At 53.4% G+C, this 22612-nt stretch overlaps 3 protein-coding genes and 1 long non-coding RNA gene across 10 annotated transcripts; 1 reads left to right on the top strand and 3 right to left on the bottom strand.

The window, feature by feature from the left end:
• Nucleotides 1-80: 80 nt before the first annotated feature.
• Nucleotides 81-7491, bottom strand: LOC105694571. 3 transcript variants are annotated; one of them, XM_012415386.2, is made up of 10 exons: nt 7198-7491; nt 5322-5558; nt 5144-5256; nt 4928-5040; nt 4749-4827; nt 4192-4328; nt 3340-3486; nt 2308-2533; nt 1000-1231; nt 81-951 (listed from the first exon to the last, which is right to left on the bottom strand). In XM_012415386.2, the coding sequence occupies exons 1-9, from the start codon at nt 7279-7281 to the stop codon at nt 1033-1035; spliced, it is 1335 nt and encodes a 444-aa protein (XP_012270809.1). In that variant the 5' UTR covers nt 7282-7491; the 3' UTR covers nt 81-951; nt 1000-1032. The 3 variants fall into 3 exon arrangements, with proteins under 3 accessions (XP_012270809.1, XP_012270808.1, XP_012270810.1); XM_012415385.2 differs by having other exon boundaries at nt 81-1231; XM_012415387.2 differs by lacking the exon at nt 7198-7491 and adding an exon at nt 6895-6982 and having other exon boundaries at nt 81-1231.
• A 1626-nt stretch (nt 7492-9117) lies between these two features.
• On the top strand, nt 9118-21251 carry LOC105694446 (synapsin; the record flags this gene model as incomplete). The annotated part of the gene is made up of 8 exons (XM_012415116.2): nt 9118-9342; nt 9418-9671; nt 9848-9983; nt 10167-10271; nt 19143-19348; nt 19731-19995; nt 20450-20702; nt 21073-21251. Coding segments are annotated over 8 exons (1623 nt in total), but the record flags the coding sequence as incomplete, so codon positions are not given.
• LOC105694541 (tissue inhibitor of metalloproteinase) lies at nt 10311-16738 on the bottom strand. 5 transcript variants are annotated; one of them, XM_012415315.2, is made up of 5 exons: nt 16567-16738; nt 13246-13378; nt 12710-12792; nt 12291-12521; nt 10311-12170 (listed from the first exon to the last, which is right to left on the bottom strand). In XM_012415315.2, exons 2-5 carry the CDS (start codon nt 13376-13378, stop codon nt 11949-11951), a joined length of 669 nt encoding a protein of 222 aa, XP_012270738.1. In that variant the 5' UTR covers nt 16567-16738; the 3' UTR covers nt 10311-11948. The 5 variants fall into 5 exon arrangements, with proteins under 5 accessions (XP_012270738.1, XP_012270739.1, XP_012270742.1 ...); XM_012415316.1 differs by lacking the exon at nt 16567-16738 and adding an exon at nt 16202-16552; XM_012415319.2 differs by lacking the exon at nt 16567-16738 and adding an exon at nt 15754-16167.
• On the bottom strand, nt 17879-19033 carry LOC111673873. Its single transcript, XR_002762136.1, has 2 exons — nt 18521-19033; nt 17879-18027 (listed from the first exon to the last, which is right to left on the bottom strand). It is a non-coding gene; the product is annotated as an uncharacterized LOC111673873 (long non-coding RNA).
• Nucleotides 21252-22612: the final 1361 nt, after the last annotated feature.

Genomic DNA, 22612 nt, shown 5'->3' on the forward strand with positions numbered 1-22612 from the left:
TCACGCGATCGAATCAAAAGCCAGCGGAATGACGATGCACTTCGTTGCGATGACATCACACGAATAAATTCGAGAGGGCATTGATTTCAAAGTCGATAGTTTAATTCCGTTCACTTATATCATATTATTTGACAATACGCTTCAAAAATGTAAAGTTAGTCAAAAATATATATGTATGTTTTTTTTTTTTTTTAACATTCATGCATACGACGTGTTCTCATAAAAACGCTCGTCTTTCGTGTAAATGTCTAGTAGCAACATTTGATAATGATTTGCCATTGATTTTGGCCAAGGACAGTCTTTTCTTGTATCGAAACAGTCCATGGCATCGCTGGGGAACTTGGAGAGTTCATTTCTTTTACACGCTTACGAACCATAAATGTTGACCGCTTACTTCGTTCAGTGGTTACTAAAATATTTAGTATTACTTATTGAGCGTTAATTCCTTATGTTAATATTGCCTACAAAGAGAGCCAGGACGCCAGACTGCTCTCGAGCAAATTTTTTCCAAGTTGTACGTGTCAACGTTAACCGAATTTATGTACAGGGAGATGCGTCATTCACGAGTTCTCCGGAAGTTGCTACAAGTTTTCAAAGTGAAGTCGTTGTAGCACCTCGAGCAAAGATTACTGGACGGAAAGCGTGACGAGGACGATCGTTCGCTAATTTATCCAAATACCGTAGCCAGAACTTGGCATCGCATTAGGAAAAGTCCCAGCCGTGAACGACTACGTTCTCGTTTCGTGTTCACGTATCTCATCGCTGGAACGGAAGTTTGTCACTAGAAAACTGCAAGCAGCGTAGTCTTATTAAAAAATTATTCGGCATAGTTAGCGTAGAGGGCTATCGGCCCACCTTCGGGTCAGCTTCTCTTTCTCCGTGGGCCCTCCGTTGTACCCGGGAGCATCGTCGGTCCGTCCGTCGGTCCGTCCGTCGGTCCGTCCGTCGGTCCGTCCGTCGGTCCGTCCGTCGGTCCGTCCGTCGGTCCGTCCGTCGGTCGCAGGGTAGAACGGAGCAAAGGCAACGGTTCGCTCACTTGGCCGAGTAGTGAGATCCGATGTTCGAGGGGGGTCCTCTGTGATGGTGGTGGTGCTTGTGTCCTGGACCGGAGTACCGGCTTCCTGGCCGAGAGTGCACTATCGCGTAATGGTCGCTATTCGTCGATATCGACCTCGTAGAGTTCATCGTTGAGCCTCCGGAAGCGTAACCTGGCTTTCCATTGAGCGAATATCTGGAAAAAGTTAGAATAGTTACGAGTTAAAACGATCGAAGGTGCGCAGCTGCCGCGCAGCGCTCACGGAGGCCATTGGTTTCGACGCCTCTGGAAAATGACGGATTAACCCGCCCAAACCGAAAGCGCACGAGCCTCTTCTCGCGCGACGCATCGACGGGCCGTTACGGTGTGCACAAATGTGCCAGCCATACCCCGCCAACGGTACCCTCGTCCATGAATTATACATGTGCCGGGAACTATCGCACTATCGACGAGAGTTTCCCGCATTCTCGATGCCACGTGGACACGGGTAATCCGAGAAATGCGGAAATCGCGGATGCAAGATGATACGTCGCCGGCGCCACGGGAAATTACCGTCAAAGCTACTCTTAGGCCGAACAATGGATCTTCTCCGGGCAATTCCGGATACGGAGAGAGCACGAGAGCGATACGCTCGTGTGCAACGAGACTTACGGCCGGTAGCGGTTTCGAGCGCGTTCAACCGATGTTCGCTTTTTATAAGCGATGTTTATAAGCGTCGAACAAACTGTACGTTCTACGACTAGCCGCCGTCATTCTTAAACGTCACAACGGTCCGCGTTTCGCATCGTCTTCCGCACGCACGAATACGTATCCACGGGTCGTGCGGGAATACCGACCGAGGTTAATATTTTTCAAGTTTTTCCTTCTCGGAGAGACGTCGATTGCGACCCGACGAAATTCTCGACGTCTTCCTTTTACGGCCTCGTGGACCTTGCGCGCCTCCCTGCCTGCCCGCCATGAAACTCCTCTCGAACTTGATTTACGAGATCTCGAGGTAAAAATTGCAAGGGCTTCCAAAGATTTACGACCGTTAATGTCGCGACTCGTACCTTCCTCCCGCTAGCACGCGAGGATTTTATTCCCAACCTTGGACCAAGTCGTTCGGTTTCTTTGGCGATACCTTCGTCTCGTCGGCCCGGGAACGCCCGCGCGTCCCGGTACGCCGAGTTTTCGCAAAATGCCTAGAAGGACGTTTCCGTTTAATCCGCATGCGAGCCTTTACCCGGGCCTTAGCGGGCGCGTACGTTATCGACAAGTTATCGTTATCGAACCTCGAGCCGTATTGCGATCCGTGCCAGCTGCTTCGATAGGGATCGTAGTCCTCGATGATCGAGGGCTCCTTCTCGATGATCTCGGTTCGGGCGCAACTGCACGTCATCGCGGAGCATAGGAAAATGTTGATGATGAGCATGACGACGAAGAGGATGCCAAGGGCCACGGCCAACCACAGCAGCCAAGCGGGATGCACGCTCCCGTCCTCGTAAAGCGTCTGCACGTCTGAAAAGGAACGAACGGAAGGTTGCGCTCACTCGGCTACCCGGACGAGTTTTCGTAGGCACCGAGTCGTTTTCAAGAAATTTTCACTAGGGACTCGGAGGAGGATTCGCCGAGATTCGAGGACAAGGCGGAAGTTGGAAGCGTTCCACGGAGCGAGAGAGGCATTGCCTCTGGGTATTATATTGGGGTAATATCGGTATCGACGCGGCGGTCGCCGTAGAATGGTGGCACGAGTTTTATGCAAATTCCTCCGTCCGACGCGAACCGACTCGCCCGTCTGCGGTATCGCCGATACCGGACCGTAAATGCCTGCGGTACGCGTTATTTACCACTTCGACCGCGCACTCCGACTCTTTTATTTGCCCGCGAGTAATCGTACGACGTCGACGACATTTACAAGACCGTCCGATTCGCGCGAGATCGGTATCGCGTCTTCGTTTCCGAATCGATTTAGAAGCGATCGCGCGAATGTAACCAAGAGGGCGCAGGGTTCCGTGGGCAAAGCGCGATTAACGTTCGCTCAAGATGAGAAAAGACGGAGAGGGATGCTCTCTTACGGAATTGACTCCTGCTCGCGGTCGCGCTCTCGAAACCGACGTCGACTCCATCTTTAATGATTCTCCAACATAAATCCGTCGACTTTAGATCCGCTGGTTCGAAATCCCCGGCCTCTAAGTTCGTCCGATTCGACTAGTTTTCACCAAAGAGCCGGCGAAGAAAGGGCAAAGAGTACGGTACCGTGAGTACTCGGAACGGGCGACAAGGGGGACAAGAGGAAGAAAGAGGAGAAAGGTTCGACGACTTACTGGGCGTCTCGCCGGGTTCCAGAACGAAGACGCTCGTGCCAGTCAGGAGGACTCCTTCTTCTCCGGCGACGCTCTGGCCGACCGAGGAGGAGGCGTCTTTTACTCCGGATGCCGCGTCCCCGTCGCACGCCGGGCTTCCACAGCTTCCTGGAATTGCACAAGGGGAGTTCCATTTCTACTCGCGGATCGGTTGGGGAACTGCTCGTTGAACCGGGGAGCTAGGTGCACCAAATCGTCAAAAGATTCGTCGTCCTAGGTTAGCAAAGTCGGGGCGAGCTCGGGCTAGCATCGTATTCCCGTTGGCGAGACGGGGCGCAAAACTCGAGGAGGTAATCCTATAAAATCGTATCACCGAACCATCGTGAACACCGAACTGCGACGTTACCCGTAAACGCGGAACGCGGACGCGAGCCGAGGATCCCGAGGACGTCGATTTCGGTTTATCGGGATTTAGCAAAACCTGTTCTCTCCCGGGTATTGCCGCTCCACCTCCCGCTCGAGGATCGGCTGGATCGACGATAACGCCTCTCTTCTAGTCGCTTTCGTTTCCTATGACTCCTTTGGCTCCTCGCGGTCGTACTCGACGACGGTCTATCGGAATTAACCGTGCGACGGATACGACTTATTCGGGTCTAACGAGGCAATCGAGCGATTCGACGGATTCGCGAGTACTCGACCTCGCTTTCCGATAGGACATCGAGGGAAGATTTTCCGGGTAACGTACCTCGGTCGTCGTCGAACTCCGGGTATAGCGGATTTCTCTACCGTTCTCACGCCCGATCAATTTCGGAACCGACGCGGGCTGCAAAGTCGTGACGAATACCGAGCTACCATGGGTGTCGATCAACCTACCTCTGCAAACTGCAATGTCGCACTGAAAGTGTACTTGTGGACTGTCCGAGAATCGGAACATCGAGTACAGGAGCGAGTCCGCGTAGCCTGTGTTCCGGTCGTAGACGAATTTCGTCATGACTCCTTTGACGGGACACCTGTAAACATTAATCGAGACGATATTAACGAGGTAAGACAGGGAACGGTCGCCATCGCGAGTCGAGCGGGCTCGATTCGGCCGCGATTCGGCCGCGATTCGGCCAAGGTATGCGGCAGGCGTAGGTGGGCCTCCTTGACCCGCTTGCCCGTCCGTTGCGGAGTCGGCGTTGGCGTCGGCGTCGGCGCGACCGGAATCGAGTCAAGAACGAGTCGCGTATCGGCCACGCTACGCTTCCGATCTCAAAGTGAAAGCAGTCCGGTGAACCAAACGAAAAGACGGGGCCGGGGCTTTTCGCCGATACCGGGAACCTGCTTCCATCGCGTCTCCCTCGTTCGGCGCCGGCCAGATATTCAGGTTTTGAACCGATTTTTCTCCAGTCGGTTGCCGCTCGACTCCGGCGGCGTTTTCCATCGCTTACCCTTTGTCGTCTATCAATGATACGCTGGTGTTCCTCTTATTGAAGGCAAAGCACGACTTGACCCGGATGCCGTAGGTTCCTGCAATCGAAAACGGAAGAGCTTTACCGCCCCGTCTTTGGCCGGGTCTCGTCCCTTCCTCGACGCGATTCGGGGATCCGGTCGACCCGCTTGCACGTACCGTCCGGCCGCGAGATCTCTGCGCGCAGAGTATAATTGTGACCGTAGATGGCTTCCTGTACCCGTCGTCCTCTGCCGTCCAGTAGTCGCAAGGATACCAAAGACGTTTCGTTTCTGCAAATATGAGCGCGTCTCGATTTCATCGGTCCGTCCCCGGTCTCGGCGGGCTCTTTCGGAGCGAGTGGGCCGGAGACGGCTCCGGACGGGATCGACTTACTTGGCATTTTTGAATCCCGCCTTGCCGCAGGTGATAACGTAGAACTTGTCGTCCGCCAGTTCCAAGGTCTTGTGTATCCGGACGGCGATGGGCACGGACCGCTCCTCGGTGTGCTGAAACGAGACGAGACGTCGTTGGATGGATCGGGGGGAGGGGGGAGGGGGCGGGCGGGACTCACGTTGTTGACGAGGACCCCGCAGTAGTCGGGCGCTCCCTTGACGGCGAGCAAGTTGATGCCCAGGGTGGCTTGGGTGGAGCCGTTGCCCGGTGCCATGCACTGCGGAGTGCGGAAGTCCCTCGCGTGGACGGCGCCCACGAAGCTCTGGTTCACGTTCACTCGGATGGTCATGTAGCCGGCTTTGCACGTTGCCGTCACCGTCGGTTGGAACTCCGTGTCCAGCAGTTGACCGCCGACCTGGAATGCACGCAACGCAGCTGGATGCGGCTTCTTCCCCGGCCTCGCCCTTGCGCTGCCGCCCGGTCGAACCCGCGGAGGCCGAAAAGGAAGTCGCTCGCGAACGCGGCTACCCCTCGCGCGACCAAGTCCCTGGTCAACCGGTTTCGGATTCGGTACCGCTCCCGCGTCCGGCTTTGGCGAGGGTTTCGGATCTCCATCGGGCCCAGTGGGACGCGCGGCCGCGCGGCCGCGCGGCCGAGGACGAGAGGGCATAAAAAATGGAACGAGTTTCTCGCCCGGCCGGTCCCAAGGGCGGTCCAAGGGCGGTCCAAGGGCCGTCCCGAGGGGTCAACGGCCGCCTTTCGGTCCGGAGGGTGTCGGTTTCCGCCTCTACGGCGACTTTCGTCCACGCCTCGTCCCGGTAGGCGCGTAGGACGCGACTCTCGGCCGTTCCGAGCTGTGACGTCACGCGACTGGAACGCGGAGGCGTCGCGGCGCGACTCGACTGGGTTCTCGCGGCGTTCCAAGGGAAGGACCACCTCGAGGACGGGCCGGTCGCTTTCGCCCTCGCGGCGTCATCGGCCGGCAATTCCGACTTTCCCCGACGCAACGGACGAATTCCCTTTCGGGCTCGTCGGAAGAGATTTCGCCGTCGATCCTCCGCGTTCGAGAACGCCGCGGGGTCAACGCTCCTCCCGTTTCGCTTTCTCCAAAGACGCCTGTCGCTCGGGTCGCCCATTGGACCGAATTCGACTCCACGCGATTCCACCGCCAATACCGATGGACGCGTCCAATTAAAGTACCGACGGAGTTCTCAACGGTTCGAGGAGGCTCGAGGGAAAATGGTGAGAAACGCGGTGTCGCCGTTGGCGGCTTCCGGATTTTCCTCGCGAGGGACTGGACAGCGGCACTCGGGGCGAAGCCGCCATTGGACCGTTCGAGCAGCGGTAACGGGACGGGACGGCGCAACCGGTGAAACCGTTTGGCTGACCGAAAGAGTCGAAGTCGGCCGAGGTACCACTAGGATTCCGCGTTTTTCACTTTTTCTCGAGCGACGTCGCGTTAGGGGGACCGGCAACCGGCAACCGGCAACCGGCAACCGGCTCCGAGGCCCGTGACCGAGAACCGACCGGACCGGACGTCTCCGGCGCTTCGTCCGTTCGAGAGAAGATTCAGCGGCGGTCCGGCTGGTATACGACGGTGTTTCGTCGTAACGCGTCCACCGGAAGGAACGCTCATGCGGCATGAATCCGCGCGGTTGCCCCGCCTCCGCCGCCTCGCGACGCGTCTTCGCCGTTCCGCCGTTCCGAGTATCGCGAAGCGGTCAAAGGAGAAGGTTCGTTTTCAACGGTACCATATTTGGCGTGGCCGCCAAGTGCGCCGCGGTATCGCCGCTCCTCAAAAGCATGGATTCCCCGCTCGCGTGGATCGACGCGCCTATAGACCTTGGCGTACTTTTGATCTCTTCGAGAAACGGTATTCGACGTTTTGGAGCCTTTTGCATCGGGCGGTTCCCGCCGTTCCCGGAAAGTGGTCAAGGATACGAGCGGTGGATACAAGAATTAGCGCCGACGCTCCGTTTCTCCACTTGGAAAGTAGGAGGAAGAACGTCCTGGGACGGCTCGACGCGAAGGCGACGCGCGCCCGCGCGACTTACGTGTTCGATCCCGACAACGAGAAGGATCCACCACAAGTTGATCGCGATCGGCCCGCCGCGGGCCCTCGTCCTTTGCACCGACATTCCGAAGGAGCGCGAGTCCTCTCTCGCTCTCGTTCTCTTTCCCGTGCAACCGAACGCGAGATGCCTCACGTCACATCTTCCCCACTCCGCGGGAGAGCCCTGGTCATTTCGCGAGGACCGGGGCGGGGTCGGTCGAGTCGGCGACGCTCTCGCTCCCGGCTGCTCCCGGCCGAATCTCTGGCACTCGGACGTGCTCGGACGACCGCAGACGACTGGCGGCAACTGGCGGCCAGCGGTCCCCGCTGGTCCCGGCGGAGGCGACTCCGTCCGCGGTAGTCCGCGGATGGAGGGGACCGGAGCGGCCGTTTCTCTTTTATTTGGCCCCGCTTACCGGTGCTTACCGGCGAAGGTCTCGCCTGTCCGCGCGTTCGGCTCTCCGCAGCTCCAGTCGCGTCGATCGAGGACACGGTTCCCGAAGCCGCCGCTAGATGCCGGGCGCGAGCGGCGCGGTGCGCGCGCCAATGGGAGCGCGCGGGCGCGCAGGCGCGCAGCTATCGACCGCGGTGCCCCGGGCGACACCCTCGCAGTGCTCGGCAGGCCTCGCTACTCGGTGGGCGGACTAGCGGGTAGGACGCGCACACGAGATAGGTAAGTCGAACGGCACGGATCTCTTTTCGTCACGGTGTATCTCGGACCTCGGACTTCGGGACTCGGGAGTCCAATCCTCCGCCGAGCCGGGGTCGGTGGGTCGCGCTCGCCGGCAGTGGCCGGAGAGAGGCTTCCACCGACGGTTTTCTCCCCTTTCCTTCGGCCGAGTGTTTCGGGGAGTTCAGGGTCGCGGTGCGTGCGTATCGATCGGCCGAGAAACTCTGCGCCGCCCCCCGACCCGGACTCGGACCCACTTGGCCGCTTTGGCGAAGACGGTTCCCCCCGCCCCCTCCGACCCCGTCGATAGGACCGGAACGGGCGTCTCCGTCGTCGCGTTTCGTTTCTCCACGAGAATCGCGATTATTTCCCTCTCTCCCCCTCTCCAGGCGACAGCCACGTGCTTACATCCCGTTATATGGACAAATTATTGATCGCTCCACTAGAATCGCTCGACGTCGCGACTCGTCCCCTAGCGTTTCGCGTGTTTCTCCTCGTTCTTCTCGTTCTTGTCGGCATTAGGGCTTGCACTGCGAGTCACGTCGGAGCAGTCGTTGCCCCCCTTTCGTTGATTCGGCGACGACGAAATGCGGGTAAACGCGATTCGGGAACCTAGGACGCATCCGGTCGGAAACGAATCTTTGCGAACCGAGACGACCGATGGCCTTTTCTTTCTCGTTTCAGACTTCGACGCGAATCGTTTAGGTTCTCCTTTGCCTCTCGTAGCGGGCCCTTTAATTTCGAGTAGCTTTACGGTGAAGCTCGATCGACGCGCGGCCATCTCCCCGCAACTTCTCCACCCGACGGTCTCGGCTTTCTTCGATTTCCTCGCCAAGTCCGAAGAGAGCGAAAGGTCGAAAGAGAAACCCCTCCCTGCGGAGAAGGAGCGGTCCGAGATCTCTTCGAGGAGCAGCTCGGCGAGCAACCGGCAAAATTACCGGACGAGGCGGCTGCGCCAAGTATTGCGGAACAGCTCCATCACCCGGCAACATTTCGTTCTCCAGCTTCCGGCAGTCCTTCACCTCCAATGTCAATTACTTGAAACGAAGGTACGCGTCAGGAGGGAGAGGGGTCCCCCCGGCGAGATCTAACTCGACTCGCTCGCCTTCCAGGTTCTCCTCGGGGGACCTCAGCTCGGAGCTGGACGATGAACCGATCTCCGAACCTGGGATGGCCTCCCCGAGTCGGCACGACTCGAGCCAGTCGTACCAGGGCGCCGGAGCCGGCGTCGGCGTCGGCGTCGGCGCCGGACCGGACCGGCCGCTGCAGTCGCAGCCGGCGCCGATCCCTCCGCCGAGTCAGCCGCCGGTGCCGGGCGCCCCGCCGTCCGGCGCCGCCCAGCACCCGGTGGGCGGCGACCTGAGCCTGAACCTGCGGCCCGGCTCCAGGACCACCAGTGCGCCCTCTTCTCCGGCCAAGACGCGCGAGAGCCTCTTGCAGAGGGTCCAGAGTTTGACCGGGGCCGCGCGCGACCAGGTGAGTCGAGGGGACCAGGGCCGAGACTCTCTCGAGGGAGCGGCGCCGAGGAATGGCCGAATCGCCTGGTTCCAGGGGGCGTCCATCCTGGGAGCGGCGGTGTCCGGCGCCACCCGTGGACCCTCCTTCGCCAAGGATCGCTGCTTCACCTTGCTGGTGATCGATGACCAGAACACCGACTGGAGCAAGTACTACCGCGGAAGGAGGCTTCACGGAGACTTTGAAATTCGAGTGGAACAGGCGGAGTTTCGCGAGTTATCTCTGACGGCGAGCGAGGCCGGCACCGTCGTATCCATGGCCGTTTATCGCAACGGAACCAAAGTCATTCGGTAAGTCGTTCCTCGCGGAAGCTCCGAGTCGTCGGTCGATGGACACTCCGGTTCTCTCGGCGCATTCTTTCGAATCGCCGGGCACCGAGGGTGCGCAACGAGGGCGGGCAAATAAGCCGATTAGCCTTGCGCGATTCCGAGACGACTCCACTACCACTCTTCGTTTCGACATGCAGATCCTTCAAGCCGGATTTCGTCCTGATTCGTCAAAATCTGAGGGATGCCGGAGAGGACTATAAGAATCTCCTGCTCGGTCTGATGTACGGTGGTATTCCAAGCGTGAACAATCTTACGGCCATCTACAACTTCCAGGTACCGTGCTTCTCTTTGACGCGTTTCGTGTCATTTTGAAAAATACGATTCGTCGAACCTTCTTCGATCTGGAGCCGGAATGAAACGTTCGAGGGTCGACTGGACCAACCGACTCGGTTGTCCCGTAGCTTAACGAATAGTTACGGGTGCCTCGGTTTCGAGTGATCGAAATTATTTCGTTAGGATAAACCGTGGGTCTTCGCTCATCTGCTGGGTCTTCAACGCCGCCTGGGCAGAGAAGCCTTCCCGCTCATCGAGCAGACCTACTATCCCAACTATCGCGAAATGGTGAGTGATTTATTACCTCACGCATACACATACGAAGCCTTTACATATCTTCGGTTTATTCGACCATCTACCGCGTGAAGGTATTGAGCTCGTTTAACGATCTTTTATGCATATAGCAGAAATATAGATAACGTGCGATACGTTTTTTCTTCATATCTTTACCCTTTTGGGAATTAACGGACTTATTGGCAATAATGGCAACAGTTTGCATACCATTTCGTAATAAATTCACGTCGCGTACATGTACAGAATTCAGCTTGGGGGAGGTCGAGACTTGCATTAAGAATTACTTGTTAGATGCGCCGTACTTTTGCGAACGAGTACTTTCTGCACAAATTTTTTTTTTCTCGTTAGTTTAAACGAAAGGATTCGACTAACGCGAGGGCAAAAAAACATTGCTTCGGAGATCGCTGTTACCGTGGCAAGGGAGCGAATTTAAAGGTACAGTCGCGTTTTATTTTCCTTGAACCGTTCTGATCGCCTCAAATATATTTTTCTTCGATTTCTTGAACATCATGCCTACTTCCATAAATACGACGTGTAATCAATCAATCGCATTCTCGGTAACCTTTTCCATTCTATCGTTCACCCGATCCCACTTCTGGCAGTTTCTTGTATCAAACATTTTCACCAGGGAAATTCGAAATTCCTGCGTTTATATTCCCTTTTCTAGATAACCCCCTTTTCTAGATTTCACGTTAGAACTGCTTTTTTACAAATAATCAAGACATGGATTTAAACATTGGCTAACGTAGCTTATCGCGTACAAGTGACAAATCATTGCTTATCGGCAACATTTTGATTCGAACAAGCGGTAGAAAAGGTTAATTAACATTTGTACTAAATTTTGACTCGCGTCTCGAACCTGCAAGGTACCGCAGCCCTAATAAATTAATAGATTTTCACATAACGTATATTCTACACCGGAGAATAACGCAAATATTAAATACTTTGTAAACAGCCACGTGTGAACATGGCCTAAATTGAATGGTTATATAAATTAAAATAACTTAAGAATACACAATATACATTACGCTCATAAATATGTACAAAGTATAAAGGCTACCTACGGAGTTAATATTGAATATCCATTAAGCCAATGGTCAATGGGTTCGTCGGTTGGTCCTTGCGAGTATAAATGATTAACGGCAACGTTGAACCCCGTCTGTTTAAACCGTTCTAGTTGCCGTGACCTCAGCCGTCGAGTAAGCTCTTGGTTAAAGACAAGCTTCAAGAGAGTATCGCTAACATATCGCTTAACCGTTGTAACGGGCAGAAACCTAGTCACGAGAACATTTATCCTTGGGGACGACTATCCTATTAGCGCCAGCGGGCAAGGCAAAGTTACAATAAATAGCAAATCGGACGCGCTTAGTTCCCGTTAGAGAATCGTTCCAAGAGGTTCCCGGGTCAAATCGCCGAAACGGTGTAGAATTCGGGACGTTTTTCGCCGACTTAACGTTTCCCCGAGGTACTGCGACTAAAGCGAAAACGGAACGGCTCGTTCGCGTGGCGAAGACGCAGTCGTGACACGCCGGTCCGGAGGTTTGGAAAAAAATCGTCAACCCTCCGCCCCGTCCTTGGGTTCGTGGACCGGACGAAATCGAAATCGGGGCGACGGAGGCGAACTCGAGATACTCTCGCCGAAGCGAAACGCCAAGACAAGGGGGGGCCGGGTTACGGATCGCGCGACCTCTGTTGCCCCCGCTGAAGTCGGTGTTCCTTGATGCAGTTCTTGTAGGGCACACTGGGCATCCAGTGGCAACCGCCGGGACCGGGCGTGCATATCCCGTGGTTTTCCTGGCAGACCTGCGGCCCGGGCGCGCTCTCCCAGAGACACCTCTTGCCCCCGGCTGACTCCAAGACCGTGCCCTTGCGCCACCATTGGGTGTACAGGATCTAAGGCGAGAGAGGTTCCGGTCGGTTGGCTTAAGAGTGCGCGCGAAGGGGGACGGGCCGGGAACGGACCGGGAACGGACCGGGAACGGACCGGGAACGGACCGGGAACGGAATCGTTACCTCGCAGACGCAGCCGTAGCGGTAAAGCTGACGAAATCCCTTGCGCTGGCGGCTGGTCACTTCGGACCAGCGCAACGTCAGTCCGCAGATGGAGATGGTGGGTTTGTCGCCGTTTGTTCGGCCGCTGACGACGTAGGTGTCGCCTAGGTCGAGGTTGACGCCGCACATCGCGTCCAGCGTCGGCGTCAGGAGAAGGCCCCGCTTCAAAGCCAATTCCGCCTTCGGCGTGGCCTGCGACGTAATCGAATTCGGTTTAAACGTTTAATCGCGAGTGGTCCGCTCAACGTTTCTCGTTTCCCTGGAACCGTTTCAGGGGTTTCGATCTCTTGCCCACGGAGAAAGGAGGGTGACGTTAACTTTCTCGGCTTGTCTCGAGTAAGGTCAAGGTAATTATGCGAGTAATTACAAACGGCACCAACCTTAAAGATTCGGCTAACTTTAACCTGGTACGCGATCTCGTACTCGTTGATCAGGAAAAATTTCCTCACTCTGACCACAGCAACTGGAAGAGAAACAAAGATAAAGTCAATTGGAAGGTGACCATTTTCTAGCCTACTTGGATAAATTCTTCGGAATCGATAAATCTCGCAACCGACGATGATCGGATAAGGGTAAACGTAACGTAACGTAAATACGTCCGTCGCGGACTGCTCCGCGGAGTTCATGGTCGGTGTCGTTTCAAGTTACTCGAAACGTTGCTTGTCAGCAGTTACTGGTCGAGTGAGTGCAACCAGCCACCCTACCGCGGGAGGTTAATAGCTTTTAGCGGAACGTTTCTTGGTTATGCGGATAGACGATAAGGATACAATATGCCCATTCACGGCGGCACGGTTTCGCTCGCGATTCATCTTTTACGAGGGAACTCGTTGCTATTGGGTGAACGTTAGGGAATCGATGTCCGCTTTGACGGTGGCCGCCATCGAACGAGCACACCGGACATGCGGTCATTTCTTACCAAAGTCGGATTCGCAGAAGTGCGTTTGGGGGTGAGTCGGAACGCAGGAACAAGCCTCCGCCTCTTGGAAGGGTAGTACCAGCGACGAGAGCCCCACCAAGCAGAACGGGGCCCAATAGTGTCTCCAACGCATCTGGAGAAGACAAACGATTGAGACGCGGTCTCGGTCCCGAGGGCGACTCCCGAGCGGAAGAGGAAGTGCCCTCGGGGATTCGCTTCCTCGGCCGATCTTCTCGACGGGCCGGACCGGGCTGCGAGCCACGGACAAGCGAGTGCTCGGACGATTAGCGAACGGTGGGGGGTCGGTCGAGCGGCGCCTCGAGAGGAACGATGCCGTCGACTCGGTAGCTCGCGGAAGCGCGTTAATCCGACCTAGTTTATCGGCGCCAGCTGGACCGGATCTAAACATAGCTACAAAACGATAACCAAAGTCAAGCGCGCCTACGAACGGCACACCCCCTTCCGGAACGACCGTTTGTCGAATGCATTTCCCGTTTGGATGCAGCTGCATCGCCGATAAAATTAGGAACAAACGGTCTCCGTCGAGGCGATACCCCGGGGAGAGCGGACCGTTGCCGAGGAGGCGCGAGTACACTCCGACCAAAGCTCGTTCCGGTTGAGTCGAATGGAGAATCGAAAAGAATATTCGAAACCGAGTTTAGCGCCACTCGCGGCACCGCGTGCTTTTCAACGATGTCGCGACTCGTCTCGTCCTCGATACCGTTAGGGAACCTCTTAGGATGTATTTTCTTCCGTCTATGGTGGAGACGCACCGTTCCGCACCGTTCCGCACCGTTCCGCACTTCTCGCACCCCGGCAGGAATTTACGAGTATCGGTCGCGATCAACCATAGCGATACTCCAGGATGCAGGCAAGTGCATCGAGTGCGTCATGGTACGTCGGTTACGTCGGTTACGTCGGTTACGTCGTACGAGTGCGGGGTCGACGCCGAGACCGCGAACGAAGGAAGACCCCGCGGTTGCTCGCTCTCGGAGATCGTCGACTCGGTCCCCGGGTGTCCTCTCCTGACCCGCGCAATCGAGGAAACCATCGAAACGCGCGGACTCCGCGACTCGAGCCGCGTCTCCGGCCAAGACCGCTCCCAGTCTCTTCGGTCCTCGGCAGTCCTCGGGATCGCTCTTCCGACGCCTTCGACTCCCCCTCCTCGGCTCGGCTCGGCTCGACTCGGCTCGGCTCGGCTCGGCCCGGCTCGGGTCGGCGAAGGGGGGGATTCGTCCGCCCTACTCCATTCCCGTCCACGTTTTACCCAAGGTGCCGTTCTTTCGAGAGTCGTAAATCGACGAAAAGCTCTTCCCAAACGTTCGTTCAAAAGCTAGCGGTGCGTTCGTCGAACGTCGAGTCGTTTAATTTTTTCATTTCTAGCCGCTTGTTTGGGTTATCGGACATTGGAACGGCGATTGCTCTCAATGCCGGAAGCTCGGAGAGATTATGTTATGTTATGTACGTTAATGTTCTTCCGCGTAATTTCGTTTAATTTAGAATATCGAGTGAATCGGTCGATGAAAAGGGTATTCGTTCGGACCGGCCTACGTTTTACCGCCCGTGTACCCTTCGATTACCGATACGATCATCTTTTTTTTATCTCTGGACAATGATTGTAATCACCGTTGGGATCGAAAGCCATGAATCTTTTGAGTATATGCATGTATGTAAATTAACTCAATTTGGAAGGCTGTAACCAAAGCGGGCTCGGGGCATCGGCGCGAACGCGCAATTGACCGCGTCGGTCAAGGTGTGAACTCGTCAATTTATGACAAAAAAAAATTCAAGGCGACGCAGGTCGATGCGATGCATCGATATTAAAATAATAACCGCGTAATTTCCGTTTCGAGGAAAGAATCGTGTGCAAATGAAACGTGGTCGAGGGAGTTATTACGATGCAAAGTGTCAAATCACCTGGGTCGATTTTTCGTAAGATCGGAATCATCCAGTTTTAATAAATGACAGGTCAGAGCGGAAAATGCCATGAAAATGTGGCAAAGTCGGCACCTTGCAGGAGGTCGAATAAATAGTCGAATAAATTCGAGAATAAGGATAAACGCAATTGTAGAGTAAAGGGAAAATGCCGTTTCGATCTTGGATCGCCGTTCGTACTTTCGAGCGGTCTCTTTTACATCTTTCTGGCCCTCCTCTCGGTGGAGAGAAGATTACTTTGACCCTATGCCCCCCGATGTTCGGTCGAGGTCTGGACAGCCGTTAAAGTGAATGACATAAATCAGCCATGTCTCGGCCACGCGACTCGGTATTCCGTTGCATTCGAGCCTCTTTCCAAATTGCGTTCGACGCTCGACGCACGGTTCGGTCTGATTTAGCCGTTGAACGAAGTGGACGCGAGGTCGCTTACGTTATTATCTTTTTTACCCACCTTTAGGCGAGCGAAATCGAGGGAAAACAAGGAAATCGATCGCGGTATCGCAAATTTGGTAGGGGAACATGCAACGGGAACAAAGACGTAATCTAGCATCAAAGTCGACCACTGTGCCGAACCTTTCTCTCTCTCCGAATCCGTTGGAAGGGAACGTCCGTCAAGAGTGGTTCGCTTCGCGTTCCGTTCGGTTGGACGCGCGTCGGGCGCTATACGGGTGGCATCCCTATACCGATAATTATCACCCATAGACTAAATAATGCACAGTGGCTCTCAAATTGTTTTGATGCACTCGAAGGCGAGACTGACGGCATATCGTCGAAACGGGGACCGAAACGGGGACGGACGGTCTGGTCGGCGAAACGTTTACCGCCCGAGTTCCTTCACGAGTCCAAGCTGATGTCGTTCGAGTAGGTACGTCCGCCATCGGGTCGGATCTCGTAACGCGAAGCCCGCCTCCCCTTCCTTCGACCCGGCCGAGTCGACGCGTCATTGCGCGTCGGCATCGGCTTCGCGCGAGAAGAGCTACGCATGGAATCGTTTTCGCGAACGCCTCGGTGCCGATCGTACCTACTTCGATTCGCCGCCTCCGAGAGCTGTATCTCCCCTGGCCTCCGGCGGCGCGACCAGGGGATATCGTTCTTTCGGCCTCGAGCGCTTTTCAGTGGCGCGCTTGGCAGTGGTTAGCGAACGAGAGGTGTGCTCGCGCTGTCAAAAGCTGCTCGAGTGGATCGGCCCGGCACGTCTCTAGAGATTCGATCGACCGGTACGCACGTGGCACGGGTTTTCGCGGTTCGCGTCACTCGCTAAACGCCGAATCCGGTCCCGAGGGGCTTCCGGCCGTCGTTCCCCGAATTCACCCCCGATCCTCGCTGGCGACGGGAAAAAGCGAACCGAACGTGCCCGCTCCCTGCCGTCGATACGGCGACGCTTACGGTCAAGGCAGGATCGGGATCGGGATCATTCGATATCGAATGGACGTCAATTGCCGTTGTTCCCGCGAAACCTTACGACTCGCCAGATCGGAGGTGCGGAAGGGTTGCACGAGACCGCCGCTCGCTTCGTCGAAACGGCGGGGACGCGAGTTGAAGCGAGACTGGCCCAGTTTCATCGCATTACCGCTATTATACTCCTTAGCCAGCAGCCATCCACCGGAGCGCGTGCGCGCGAACGCCCCGCGGCGCGCTCTGCCGGCCAGGACGCGAACCGAGACGGATCGGAAACGACCCGGGGAAACCCCCACCGCCTATCGACACCGAAAATGTTGCGGCTGCCCGACGATAGGTCGATCGCAACTCTGGAGATGACGCAGGACCGACGGAACTCGACGCCCGTAAAACAAGGTTTTCGCGTTTACCAATCCGACGAAGGCTAGCGAATCGCGGAACGCTCGCTTCGAGTCCCACAACCAAGCGGTGCGTCCGGTGCGCGGCCGAACCGAACGGGATGGCGGGAGGAAGGGAAGAACGAAGCGAGCGCCTCGAAGAAGGTGGTCGACGCCGGGACGATTTGAAAGGTGAAACCGTTGCTCGTCGCGATTACGCAAACGCCGAAGCGTCCCGAGTGCTCCGAGGAGGCATTTAAACGTCGCGCAGCCGGAGGCCCGCCGTATTTTCCCTTTCGGTCCGCGTCACTCGTAGTCCGGCTGACTAAGCCCGCAGGAATTTCATTCAGACCTCGCGGCAAGATTCGCGGAAGATGTGGGTTAAATATTTGCGTCGCGCCGAGCAAAAAAGGGGACGCGCGGAGTAGGACGTCCGCTCCGCGCGATCGTTCATCGCTGGAAATAAATCGGACGGCCGACCGACCGAGAGGTACCGTCTACCCGCGCCTGCCTGCGAGAAGGCGAATGCCGATATCCGCGATTACGCGGCTGCTCGAATTGGTTGACGACTCTGACGGAATCGAGACCAGACGGACGATGACCATTGTTAACCATTCGGTTGCTACACGTACATTTATTTCGTCTTCGCACGTTCCTTCGAAGTGGCGTCCGTTTCGACGCTCGAACGAATCGATTACGTCGACTACACCAGAGTTTACGCTAAGTTCTCCAGCGATCCGTATTCCATCCACGACGTTGAAAATAAAATGATTGGAACGATAGGAACCGTGTTCCGCTAGTTACGAGCAGTTTCTCCCCAGCGTTAATCGTTCAATGAAACCGCTTCTCCTCCAAGGAAAGAAAGCACTTGCGGAGTGGATACGTTATGGTCATTGAATGGAAGTATAGCGATAACACGAATCTTAATATTATTCAGCTTTATTCATCCCTGGCCCCATGCTTGATTGAAATTGACATCAGTCCGTGACTACCACTCTTCGTGGGCGAATTTATGCATCCATAAAACGTCGATCACATTTGACCTCGATGAATTTGCCGATTCTCGAGCCGTCTAAACAATGGATTTCCACTTAGATCCGTACGAAAATGGCAAGAATCTCAACGGCATCGTTCGTAGAAACGTTAACTTAATTCAAATTTGTCGGGCGGTTATCGATAGGAGAATCGACAGGAACGCAGACGTTAGGCCGTTCGACTTTGATTACTCGCTTCCGTCGAGCCGTCCATTAAGTGCCGTCAAGCTTTTCTTCGGATCGTTACTAAACCACATTATACTTACATTTATATAGTTATATTTATTCGAGTTAATCGACCACTCGTTGTCCATTTACTTGATGTAACCAATTTTTCAAGATTTACGACTTGCAACTCGAAATTAAAAGAGAGATTGTTGCGATATCAGTAGTTCAATACATATTTACGTCTCGTAAATAGTTTTGCAATAAATCTTTTCACGCCAAGTGTTTATATCAGTTTTGGTACATTAGAAACGATTAACCGCAAAGCAAGCGGTGTACGGGAAGGTATATGCATTTAATACTGACTACAATTTCCATGTTCACGGTAGGTTACGTTAAGCTGGAGTAGCGATAGCTTTTTGTCCGTGTTCCGTGAAAGATTCTTCCGAGTTATTTCCTGTCGTTTGGTCATCCGGTCACGCGTACTCGGGCGGGCTCTCTTTCGTTCCCTCGGTTTCCTACGGCTCCCGAGGGCAGAGCGATGGCGCTGGGAGCGCTTTACGGGAAAATACTCGGCCGGGGTGAGCGGAAATCGATGAGATGGTCGGTCGGCAGTTGCGCGCAGACTCGCGGAGGATGTCGGTTGTGTCAGAGGGACCGTCGAGCTCTGCGTCGAATGGCGTTCAGGTAATGATACGCGAAGGAGTGGTTGAATGTGGTCGTCACGGTTACGTAGCGCGAGCATGCGTGCTGCGAAATTTCGAGAAATCATACGATCGGTTCGCTTCGCGCGGAGAGATGAGGGTGGCTGCGGTTCGGGGTGCGCACCCGTGGAACTTGTTGCGACGCGACCGTTGTTCCTGCGGATGTGCGTGGTTCCCAGGTACTGTCTCCCTGATTTACTGCATTTCAAGTAGAGCCGTAAACTACGGTTATTCGTTGAAGACATCGCCTGTCGAAGGATTAATGGACGTTCTGATGATTCCAGGTGAACGCCTCTCGTTATCCGGTAGTTGTGAAGCTAGGACACGCTCACGGAGGTATCGGAAAGGCTCGTGCCGAGAGCAGTCAGGAATTTCTGGATTTGGCTTCTTTGGCAGCACTGACGAACACCTATTGCACCGCAGAGTCTTATGTGGACACCAAATATGACGTTCACGTGCAAAAAATTGGCAACAATTACAAGGCTTTTATGTGAGTAACGACGTTGTAGCAGGCGAATGACTCCGTGCCTCTGAAAATCTAGTAAAAGTACTTGCCGTTTCCTTTTGGATCGCTCGATATTCCACGAGATGTTTAGGAATTTTTTTCTCGTCGGGATAGACCGGATGAACGAACGTGTCTGGGATTTGTATAATTATTATATTAATTACTATAATACAGGTCAGCGCATCGATTACGTGAATCATTTTCTCCATTTTAAAATAAAATGATGTGGAAAGTCCATTGCGCTTGTTATCTGTTTATTATTGCATTATCTTTCAAAAGTAATTCCATTAATGTTATAATGATTATTAACAATGGCTAAGGAATGAATTTTAAAAGAATCAAGTTTTAATTCCGATGTATGATTCAGGCGCAAGAGTATCAGCGGAAATTGGAAGTCCAACACTGGATCGGCAATGTTGGAACAACTTGCCGTTACCGAAAGACATCGTTCATGGGTGGACCATGTCGCCCAATTATTTGGTGGGTTGGATATCTGTGCGATCGAGCTCTTGGTTGGTAAAGATGGCCGGGAATATATCATCGAGGTCAACGATAGTGCCCTCTCGTTAATGGGTGATTCTCAAGAAGAAGATCGACGTCATATTGCCGACCTGGTGACTGCTAAAATGCAGGTGAGTTTCCCATTTCTCACAAGTCCTTGAAAATATAATAATCCTTGGTGGAAAAATTGACAATAAATTTAGGTTAGGTTGTTGGTGTCGATTCACGTCTTGATTTATTGGTAAATTGGAGCCATTCATTAATGAAATAATGGTCCTTATAGGTGAAAAGAGAAAGATATAACGCAGCAGGAAAAAGTTGCATTAGAATAAAATCTAATTTTGTAGAACCTCGCCACCTCCACAGCTGTAACCGTGCACCTGCGATGCAATGTCCCTTGATTCTATCCGTAGATCGCAAGTGGTTCTCGCCAGTAGCTCGATTACATTTTGACAATCATCGTCTCATACCGACCAGAGTTAAATCCCATTTCTAACTGAAACAACCATTGATGTTTCGGATCGAGTGGAAACTCACCGTCAGCTGGCATTCTCGAGGAATGAAAGAAATGTGTATTTTTTGTAGGTGTATTGCCGCCCACAGAGTGTTTTAACAAAAACCGCCTCCAGAGGTTCGATGTCCAGTTCCAGCCAGGTAACGAGTCCAGCGGAAGAACGCACGCCAGTCGCAACGGCACAGATGGGCTCCCATAGTAGCATGAGCTCGGTTGGGAGTATGGCCAGCATGGGCTCGACGTCCGTAAGCTCGACGATGGCTATCGCGGGTGAAGTCGCCACTTCGGACAGCCACCACCAGTTACAACGACGCGATTCTCAAGGTTTGCATTAGTTCCATCGTTTTTCGATTGCAACGACTCGGCATGTCCAGGCCATTTCTTTTAACACGTTAAGCGCAGCGTCAGTCCCTGGGGACTGACAGTGAACTTTCCGTCTAGGCGGCGTCAGTCCTTGGGGACTGACATGGCATCAAGAATCCTATATACATATAAAAAATTGTGCCGCCTTAACGGAAAGCTCAGCAAAATCGGTTCCGCGCTTAACGTGTTAACATGTTCCTTGCCGCGTGGGGTGTATACGCCCCACGGTCTATTTACGACAGCGTACTCGTCATTTGTTTCGGCACTGAACGTGTTAAACAAGTTTTCCAAGTCGTACGATTATCGATTGACGATCACAAATGTTTTTTAGCATCACAGTCGAGCACCGTGAGCAGTGCACCTTCCGTAGGTCGACGTCCCGAGGAGCCGCCGGTGTCCAGAGTGCCGTTTCATCGACAAGGCAGCCAATCGCAGGCTCAAGGTGAAGACAGTGAGGACACGATGAAGAATTTGAGGAAAACATTCGCCGGTATTTTTGGCGATATGTAAATGACGTCATGAACGTTAAATACCGACGATCTCCTCCCGAGGTAACGTCGCAGGAAGTGATAAAGACGGAAATTGGTTGCAATACGGGTTAGCGAGTGCACCATCAGGTGTGCTTAAGTTGCATGCTAGAGCAGACGTAATCGTCGACAATAAGGTTAACCAGTAAGAAATGTCAGTGTCGATTAGCGAAATCATGTTTTCTCACTATCGGCGAATTGAAGTGCGCATAAGATGGCCTTGTAAAAATCAATATCGTTTATTGATACAGGAAGCACGTATCAGCGGACTGCACGTTTCCTCGTATTCTTGATAAAATTGTTTGTCCAATGATATGTATCGTCAATAAGAGTTATGTCAGTCCGTTTTGCCCACGGCCAATGGGCCACAAGTACTCGCGATTGTTCGCATGATCGTTTGATGATAATCTGCAGGTCACAAATGTCCATTAAGTGAAGTATTCGTAAATTCTGTCGTGCTCATTCAATCCAGTGGGGGGATTTTGAATATTTCAGAAGAAGAAAAGTCAATTGATAAAACATTTGTTACATCATTTTTCGTTTAATATCGGCCGAGATTTAAGAGGAAACGGCAGATTATCTAATTTTTTAGTAGAGTCATTAAACGAGTCGACGCATTTGGGATAATTTAGACATTTTCATTAAACTCTCACATGGTGTCAGACATTCTCTATCAGATTGAAATAATGAGTATTTGCACGTGTTGTCAACTGCACTTATCTAGGTTAATTTATTTTCTTGTGCAGATATTTGCCCTCATAGCTGCGACGGAGTTACATGCCATTATTAGTTTAAAAGTTGTACAAGACGCGTATCATCGTGTACTATATTTTATAAGCATTCATGAAATTTTGTACATAAACATACGCGTACAACTTCCAAACGAATAATAGTGCAGACATGGTATATTTAAGAGAGATTCAGCTGTATTAAACGTTTCTGGTAAGCGTTTAATATTATTCATATACACTGTCTTATCTTAATTGAAATGTTCAAATTTGTGTACTAAATATTTTATGAAACATACGAAAATCTAAACGAAACCGAAGGTGGGTATAAATATGCTTTGCAAAAGATAAACGCTCACGGAACTGTGCATAACGTTCAACTGAAAATGTAGGGCTGACTATATCGCGCGAGATTATTCATTCGCATAACATTATTTTCTTCACCGTTGATCGTAACTATAAGTTCCGTTCGATGCGAACGTGAAAAATGCGGATATCCTTCGTTGTATCTTACATCGTCCGTTATTTCTTGCCCCGTTAACTCAAGCTTTGGTCTCCTCTACGCGTTTTGTTTCGAGAGACCGTTGAGTTCCCGGCGATGACTCGACCGGACGAA

This window comes from Orussus abietinus, unplaced genomic scaffold (assembly GCF_000612105.2).
Source record: "Orussus abietinus isolate OABI.00-Male unplaced genomic scaffold, Oabi_2.0 scaffold80, whole genome shotgun sequence".
Lineage (NCBI taxonomy): Eukaryota > Metazoa > Arthropoda > Insecta > Hymenoptera > Orussidae > Orussus > Orussus abietinus.